This window comes from Microtus ochrogaster, chromosome 10, assembly GCF_000317375.1.
Source record: "Microtus ochrogaster isolate Prairie Vole_2 chromosome 10, MicOch1.0, whole genome shotgun sequence".
NCBI lineage: Eukaryota > Metazoa > Chordata > Mammalia > Rodentia > Cricetidae > Microtus > Microtus ochrogaster.
The window spans coordinates 47,108,929-47,117,991 of NC_022016.1; the positions used below are offsets into that span (position 1 = coordinate 47,108,929).

Genomic DNA, 9,063 nt, shown 5'->3' on the forward strand with positions numbered 1-9,063 from the left:
CAGTGACCCTGGGAATGGTGGGGCTGGGGACAGTGACCCCGGGATTAGTGGAGTTGAGGAGAGTGACCTTGGGAATTGAGGGGCTGGGAGCAGTCAAATTAGGGGCATTGAGGCTAGGTCATTGGAGCCTGAGGCGATGTTTGGCTGGAAAAAATGACTTCTGCTAGGAAGTGACAGGGCCATGTGGCCGAGGGTTCTGGGGCATAGATTTAGGAGAAAGGGACAGACAGACATTTACAGAGCCTTGCCCTTCTGTCTGCTGCCCACTCTCCTTGGCTGTCTTGTCACTGAACTAGAGAGCTCTGGGTGCCTGGGAAGGTTGTGTGGAAGGCCTGAGAGTCTGAGCTGTCTGTCCCCACACAGGGATGGGCGTCTCCACAGTGACAGCTGCCCGCATCCTTAAGGGCCAGCTACACCATAACTCTGGGGAGGAAACACGGCTGGAGATGGACAAGTTCCCCTTTGTGGCTCTCTCCAAGGTGAGCTGTCTCAGTTCCGCCCTCCGCATGGTGGGCTGCAAAGCTTTCAGACCTCCTGGGTCCTGTGGTCCCATCGTGACCCCCGGACAAAAGCAGCCATTCCCAAGGTTTTGGGAGGCTTTTAGCTCATTGATCCAGAGCCTATTGTTGGTGTGTAACACACTCAGGTAAAAGTGAGTGTGGTCCAGTTTGAATCTGTCCCGAGCTGCTTGTGTCTGAGTAACTAACACCTGCTGTCCCCTGAGCTGTGTCTTGTCCTTGTTCCTTCCTCCACTGACAGTTGCCACTGTCCTGACCCCTATACCCATGATTGATTGTGACTGTTTTCTGTAAGCAGAGTCAGCCTAGTTCACAACTCCCAGGTTAGATTATCCGCGTGAACCATTCGGTACCCTGCATGCTGTGGGCAGCTGTGGTTCTTGGGAGAAAGAGGTTGACGGGGTATATAACAAGCACCCCCTAGCCACCCAGAGTCAGGCCTCAGCTTCTTCTAGGGAAAGAGGGGGGACTGTAGTTTCTGGACCTCCAGGGAGCTCTCAAGCTCATGGGAGCCAGGAAGGTAGGTCTATAGGATCTCCTTGGGAAGTCTGGACACAGTGGTGACCATTTGCAGGGGCAACAGAGAAGCCAGGTTGGTCTCTCAGACCCAGTGTCCCCTCCCCTCAGGTGGGACATTCTGACCCACCTGCTCCCTGCCCTGTGCTGGTTCCACAGACCCAGGCTTGGAGGGAGACCCTGAGTTCTGCCAAGGCATGGGAAGCAGGCAGCTCAGTCAGGTGACCTTCTGGTTCTGGGGGACCTCAATGAGCGGCAGCAGCCCTCACACCCTGTTCCCCTGATGGAAATGGGGATGGGGTGGCCATGCTGGACGCCCATTCCCTGACTCTCCCTCCCACCTGCAGACATACAACACCAACGCTCAGGTCCCCGACAGCGCGGGCACCGCCACTGCCTACCTGTGTGGTGTGAAGGCCAATGAGGGCACTGTGGGAGTGAGCGCGGCCACTGAGCGTACGCGGTGCAACACCACTCAGGGGAACGAGGTCACCTCCATCCTGCGCTGGGCCAAGGATGCCGGTGAGCCATCCCAGGCAGAGGTTCTGTGACTGTCTGGGTCTTAGCCTCCCCGTCCATGCATGCGAGGGTGGAGGCAGGTTCTCCAGAGCCTCTTGTTCCCCTGTGCAGAGGAGCCAGGGAAGCCCCTCCTGAGCTGAGGAGCCTGCATGGAAGGCCTGGGTCTGGGTAATTCGCTACAGAGCGGGCATAGCAATGGAACCCCCCCAATTTTGAGTGGAGGTCAGAGCACCAAGCTAGGGCCAGCCCGCAGCAGTTCAGGGTGACTACGCCTTCCTTCTGCCCCAGGGACTTGGAAGGCAGGGTGACAGAGCCCTTCTCTCTCCACCTGAGGTCCCTTTGGGGCTGCCTAGGGCTGCCTGTAGGCATGGGCTTCACAAGTCACGCATGGAGGAGAGGACCTCAGCCTGCCTCAGGTACAGGGAAGGGTGTTCAGCTGCATCTGCCTTCAGGCAAATTAGGGAAACTGACGCCCAGGCAGCCAGAGGAACTGATGGGAGGCAGTCTACGGCAGGAAGGGGAGGTAACAATCTAAAGGGCATCCCTCATCTACAAGGTGTGCTCACCTCTCCTGTCCCACACCTCAGGGAAGTCTGTGGGCATCGTGACCACCACGCGGGTAAACCACGCCACCCCCAGTGCAGCCTATGCGCACTCAGCTGATCGGGACTGGTACTCGGATAACGAGATGCCACCGGAGGCTCTGAGCCAGGGCTGCAAGGACATCGCCTATCAGCTGATGCACAACATCCGGGACATCGATGTGAGTGCGAGCACCAGGCATGGCTATGACAGGGCGGGGGACAGTGGGGTGCTGGGGGAGGCTGACCTGGGAAAGGCCTGGGTTCTCCATACACCTGGGAGAGCTCTCAGACCATTAGGGGATTTGTGGTGGGAGCAGGCAGCCACTGTAAGATTTCTCTGCGGTGGGGCTGTGAGGCGAACCCTCATGTGGCTGCCACACCCCGAGAACCAAGTACCTAGGGATTATTCCATGAATTGGAGTCTGATGCTGCACCCTATCCCCAGTATGCACCGATACCTCTCCTACGTGCACTGACATCAAGCACGCACGCGCGCGCACACACACACACACACACACACAATATGCACTAACACCTCCCCCATACACACAATACACAATGACACTCCCCACAGTATGCACCGACATACAATGTGGTCTTAGTGGATCGTCTGCCCTACATAGTCACACTGCACAGAGTGGCACCTGCCTGCACACAGAGCTGACATGCCCAGGAAACATCCAGAGCACGCCACGCCTTTCCCAGTCTCGCTCCGCTTTTGGCTAGTTTGTATGACCTTGTGCCGTTACTTAACCCCTGAACGTCCCCTCGTGCAACCCTTCTGCCATCTGGACCTGCTCTGGCAGCTCACTGCAAGAACTAAGTAAGAAAATCCCAGTTGAGTTTGGTGCAGAGCCTGCCCCGTGAGGGCTCAAGTGGCAGCCCTTACATGTAAGCCAGCTGTCCTTGATGTACACATTTTAACGCCCAAACAGGTTCTTACACGCAGGCCTCAGCTCTTGGGGAGAGTTTCTGGGTTGTTCTTTTTCTCCTGTGAGGGCTGACAATGACTTAGACCCATTGAGCCTGACATATGGGCTCAGTGAGGCTCAGGGAAAGCCCTGAGATTCAGGTGCCCTCTCTCCCAGCCCTCCTCAGTCTCTCATGCCCCCAGCTCTCTTTCCACTGCCTTCAGGGCCAGTGGTCCTGTTGCCTTCCCTTAGGAAAGAGCCACTTGGGACGTAGCCACCCACCTGGCTTTATCTCCACCTGCCAGGCCGCACTCCCCCTCCTTTGCCCTCCCATTTCCCACCTGCTGGCTCCCAGGCTGCGCTGCGGGAGGCCAGAATGAGGTCATATGTGAGCACACTGGTCCCAGGGGTAATTACAGTAACTCTAGCCAGCTCGGGCAGGAGTTGCTGAGGCAGGGCGAGGCACTTTAGAAAGAGATGATTCGCAGGCAGTGAGGGGAGCTGGGGTCTCTTAGAGCCATGAGGGCATGAGCCAAGGAGTCAGAAGGGGAGCCCTTAAGACCCCCCCTCTGCCTTTACTCTCCTCTTCCAGTCCCCCCCATTTGCCCCTCTGTCACCACCACTACCCCAAAAGCCCTCCAGACCGTCCATGAAATGAAAATCCTGGTGTCCACTCTGAAAATAAATATCTCGAGCTTTAAAGAGAGAGAGACACACACACAAACCCAAACCCCAAAGGCGAAGAGTGAGCCTGTTATTTGGGAAGCTTAATGAGACCGTGTGAAGTCTCCACTGGGCTGGGAACCTCGTGCTCCGGGCAGGAAGATTGGGGGATTTAGTTCCACTCTGAAAATGCCAAGGGGTCAGGTTCTGTGGTAACAGAAGGCGCCAGCGACCTGGAGTCCTTTCTTCCCCATCCCAGTCTGCACTGTCCAGGCTCCTCACCACACGGTGAGGGGAAGACCTGGCCTCCTTGGGAGCGGATCTTCCTTGGCGGGATCTTCTCTGAACAGCCATTCCCATTTTATAGACTGGGAAACTGAGGCCCTGCAAGGTCAAAAAAACACAGGTCCTTGGTTAACAAACAGTAGAGTTGGGTTTTTACTTCAGTGTCCTTGGCCTTTCTGGGTGCCCATGGCTACCCCAGGGGTGCCTTCCCCACATCTACTGCCTGCTCAGACGCCCAACCCTCTCCTTACCCCATAGAACCCTGGGAAATAGAATTGAAGGTAGAGGGAGAACTTTGCCCCATCTGGGGACAGTGGATCTCAGGTGTCAGCCAGGGGCAGCAACTTGGGCTGTCGCCCACGGTGACAGGAGGACACGGTATGGCGGTCACCATGGGCTGTGGCTGTTATGTTCTTGGCCTCTACTTTAAAAATAGTTAGGACTTCAAACATGGATTCCCTAGGAAAACAAACAACCCCGCGTCCGTCTGCCCGCGCATCCCAGCCACAGTGGATAAAATTAGCCTGGCGGTGACTACACAGACTTGAGGCTGGCCCGTGTTTGCCCAGGCAGTGGGCTGGTTCCCAGCTGGGCTGCCCTGAGACCTCCCTGCCCGAAGCCACTCACTGTGAGAGAAGAGACTCCTGAAGGCCCCTTCCTTGGCTCCGTGCATACAGCAGGGCCACTGGGGGCTTCTGGTAGAGAAACACTGGGTTCTGGGTTTGAATCTTATCTGAGTCATGCACCACTGTGTGGCTGAGGGGCAAGATCACATCTCTGTGCTCATGTCTGTATTGAGAAAATGCTGACCGCTTCCCTTGCAGCTTGGGTAGGAGATTGAATGAGTTACTCTATTTCAGTGGCTCAGGGCCTGGCACACAGTAAATGGGTTTTCCTCCACAGGGGGTGTTAGCCTGGTGGAGTAGGCATTTAGGAACACTAATATTCCACCCAGAAGCCCCAAACCACAGTTCTGCTAGATCAGTGATTTCATTTCTCCAATCTGAACAAGTAGGGGCTGAGAGAACACGGGCCCAGGACTTAACCGGCTGGGCGAGCATCCACACCTCCACCCAGACTCTGATGGCTGCTTTCCAGGCTGGGACGCCAGGGGCTTCTGAACAATTTAGAACCCTGGGTGTGATAACTCATGTGTCCTTCAGGTGATCATGGGGGGCGGCCGGAAGTACATGTACCCGAAGAACAGAACCGATGTGGAGTATGAACTAGATGAAAAGGCCAGGGGCACAAGGCTGGACGGCCTGGACCTCATCAGCATTTGGAAGAGCTTCAAACCCAGACACAAGGTAGCTGACGGCCGCAGGTGGGGTCAGCTATGGGACCTTGGGCCATGGGACCCCCACCTGTGCCTCAAATGTTCTCTTCCAGTGAGGGTCCTGCTTCTACCTTTGTTCATTCTACCCCTTACAGACCTATGACCGACACTCGTGCCCCCTGCAGGGTGGGCACCAAGGGGGGTAGTGACAGGGTTAGGGAGTCACCTGGATGGACCCCAGGCAGAGGGGGCACCTACAGAGGCACCAGAACAGAGGGAGTGTCCTGTGTCTGGCTGGCAGGAAGTTGGGATCATCAGGCATGCAGAGGGGTTACCACAGAAGCCCTGGACAATTGAGAGGGCACGGGGAGGCAGTGCGGGGCAGATGACAGAGACACAGCTGAGGTGTAAAGCCCTCAGAATGCATCCCCGGGGCCAGGGCATGGATGGGCTGGGACGGAGGCTGCAGCAAGGTCAGGTCAGGCTCTGATTCCTCCAAGAGGCCTCTGGCCCTTTAAATCTGCAACAGTGGGCCAGCCGGGGCAGCTGGGTCTGGAAATGACTGTGGTCAGAGCTGAAGACAGTGGGGAGCAGCCTGGCAGCCGCTTTGATGTCACTCTGGGGTTGGGTTTCTCAGGGTTCCAAGGCAGTCCCTGGGGAGGCTTGGTGGGATGAGGTTGAGCTAAGAGTATGGTTGGGACAAGGCTGGGGACAGCCCCATGCATGGGTACAGGGTGTGGGAGCGACTGACTGTTCTCTTTCCCCTCTTGGGCCAGCTTGGACAGGCAAACCAAAGAAACACCGGCCTCTTTGCCTCAGTGTCCATAATCAGGGCCAGCAAGCCCTTCTAATTGTCCCAGGACTCTATCTGGACTCCTGGCATGGGGAGGGGCTCATACTATGGCCATGAGCTGTGCCCGATAAGTCCCTGTTGGATCCCAGATTCTGGGCGTCAATAGAAAGGCCTAGAAGTCATTCTCAGTGCCCCTGATGTTTGTGTGTCTCAGTCTGTAAAATGGGGGACAGTCTTGAGGCTGCTGTGAGGATTGCCTGACGCGGCAGGGCACTGGGGACCCAAGTCCTTTCTTATGTCCTTTCCGCCACTCCCAGAGAGCAACCTAGAGGATTGGGAAAACAAAACAAAACAATAAAACTGCTCCTAAGGCAGCTGCCCAGAGAAGGCAAGAGGGCTGTCTTGAAGACAGCAAATTCCTCACAGTCCTGGGCCCTGGATAATCCAGGCAGAGTCTCCCTGTGTTCCTGTGCTGTGGGGGAGGGATGGAATTCCCAAGGCACAGCCAGTGAACTTCACTCCTTCCTGGAGAGCCCCCCAAATACCACTTATTCCCTTCTGTAGGCATCCAAGGTCCCTGTGACCTACACATCTCACCTTTGCCCATTGACACCCTTATGGGACAAACAGCTCCCTGGTCCCAGATGGATCGGTCTCTACTTTGCTTCAGGACCCCCAGAAACTGTCACCTCCACCAGGAAGCCCTGCCTGGTCTAGCCCCCAGGATCCTTGTCTACCTGGGTTGTACACGATAATGCCCATGTGTCTGTCAGTTTTTGAGTACTGAGATGGTAGGCTCCCAAGGCAGGATGTTAAATGATGAAGGGGAACTGAATACCCTGACTCCGAAGCCAGTTGGGGCTGTCCCCAGATTTCCCAGCCTGCACTGACACAGCTCTTCCCACCCCCAGCACTCCCACTATGTCTGGAACCGCACTGAGCTGCTGGCCCTCAACCCCTCCATGGTGGACTACCTCTTAGGTAAGTAGAGAAGGCGGGGACCCCATGACTAGGGCTGAAAGAGGCAGCCCCCTGTTGCAGGGCCTTTCCAGGATGCAGGGAGGAAAGGAGGTTTTTGTTTGTAGAGTTAAGCTGTTGGAAGAGATGAGCCCCAGTTGGCATAAGAACCCAAGATCAGAGAGGGGAAGCATGCACGGCACAGCCAGGGCAGAGCCAGCCAGGCAGCCTCTGCCAGTCCTCAGGGTGACCACTGTTCCCTAGAGAGTAGGGACCAGCAAAGGGTGTGGGCACTTCAGAGGCTGATTGGCACAGAGGCCAGCTTGCCAGCAGGAGGGACACAGGGTCTGAGCTGCAGGAGGCTGGTGGCTCACACCATCTTGAAGGTCAGCTCTTGCTTCCAAGATGCTCGAGATGGAGTGGCATAGAGGGTGTGCTGGGCTCAGCTGGCGCACAGTGACAGGGTGAGGGATGGCTCTCATATGGGAGTCAACCGGGGACAGTGAGCAGAAGACACAATGACCCCGAAGTTTCTGCCGCTTTACCGCACAGGCCTATGTGCCCTCCAACCTCATCTATAAAAATGCACAGGCCAAGCCCCTGCCAGAGTCCATGGCCCGAGAGACGGGGTGCCATGTCTTCTTGGGTTTGAGTTGCAGGTCTGCCCTTTCACCTGCTGAAAATAGCAAGTTGCTGGGCCCCTCAGAGCCTCTGTCTCCTCCTTGGTGAGGTGGGCCATAAACACACCTACCTGTGCCCCTGGTGAGGTGGGTGTGCCCCTGGTGAGGTGGGCTGTAGGCCCTGTGCCCCCAGAGCGGCGGGCTGAGGATAATGAAAACTGAGTCCCCTTCTGGATCCACAGAGCCTTCCAGTAAGATCCCTCTCTCCGACATTTGCCCCAAGCTGAGCATAGGGATTTTGTATCCTCTGTGACACCCCAGGTTTCTTGAGGTCCTCCCTGCAGACTCAAGACTCTTGGCACCCACACTCTTGCCTACGCCCACAGGTCTCTTTGAACCCGGGGACATGCAGTATGAGTTGAACAGAAACAACCTGACTGACCCTTCGCTCTCTGAGATGGTGGAGGTGGCCCTCAACATCCTGATGAAGAATCCCAAAGGCTTCTTCCTGCTGGTGGAAGGTAGGGCCTGATGGAGAAGAACCTTCCAGAAACATGACTCGGGTTAGGCAGAGGGATGGTACAGCTTTCAAAGAGAACCGCCAATCTGGGGGTGAAGAGAGAACTCCCTCGTAGGAGAGGATGCTCCCAGGGAAGACTGGAAGGTCAGAGGATGGGGAACTGCCTCTCTGTCAGCCCAATCTGAGACCTGGCTGCGGAGGGCCACCCAGCCGCTAAACACCACCTGTGCAAAACCAGTTCCACCTGCTCTGTGGCTGCCAGGGGTCAGGGAGATGATGCTTGGGTTCTTGCCCTCATGCTACCATGGCTGCGGGGCCTTTGCTAACCATGTCTGTAAAATGAGGCCAAAGCTTGTCCCCTGTCCTAGAGCGGAGACTCAGCTCCGTTGTGTTCAGAAATGTAAAGCAAGGACTTGGGGTAGATGATCCAGTCAGTGAAGAGCCTGCCACGCAAGCATGAGGACCTGAGTTCAGATCCCAGAACAAGCGAGAAAGTCAGGCCTGGTGATGAGCACCGGGAAACACGGTCCTGAAGGGGTGGTGACCAGTAGGGCCAGCCAAGGGCCAGTCAGGTTCACCTTCAGGTTCACGGAAAGATCCTGTCTCAAAAATGGAGGCGGAGGGGCTGGAGATATGGCTCAGCAATTAAGAGCAGCTCCCAGCGCCCACATTAGGCTGATCACAACCACTTGTATTGCCAGCTCTAAGGGATTCAACACCCTCTTCTGGCCTTCACAGGCACTTCCTACACAGAGAAAGAGAGAAGAATAAAAGTACATCTTAAGGCTGGGGAGATGGTTCAGCAGTTAAGAGTGTTAGCTGCTCTCCCAGCAAATTTGGTTCCTACCACCAATACCAGGCTGCTCACAGCTAACTCCTTGTAACTCCAGTTCTTGAGGAC

General features: G+C 56.1%; 1 protein-coding gene across 2 annotated transcripts in view; it reads left to right on the forward strand.

The window, feature by feature from the left end:
• Alpl (alkaline phosphatase, biomineralization associated) overlaps window positions 1–9,063 on the forward strand; it is a 56,504-nt gene that overhangs the window by 43,322 nt on the left and 4,119 nt on the right. For both annotated transcript variants that reach the window (XM_026782387.1, XM_013348327.2), the window contains exons 4-9: window positions 364–479; window positions 1,382–1,556; window positions 2,141–2,316; window positions 5,160–5,303; window positions 6,977–7,046; window positions 8,029–8,163. In XM_026782387.1, the coding sequence (XP_026638188.1) occupies window positions 364–479; window positions 1,382–1,556; window positions 2,141–2,316; window positions 5,160–5,303; window positions 6,977–7,046; window positions 8,029–8,163 (816 nt within the window). The remainder of the gene's footprint in view (window positions 1–363; window positions 480–1,381; window positions 1,557–2,140; window positions 2,317–5,159; window positions 5,304–6,976; window positions 7,047–8,028; window positions 8,164–9,063) is intronic.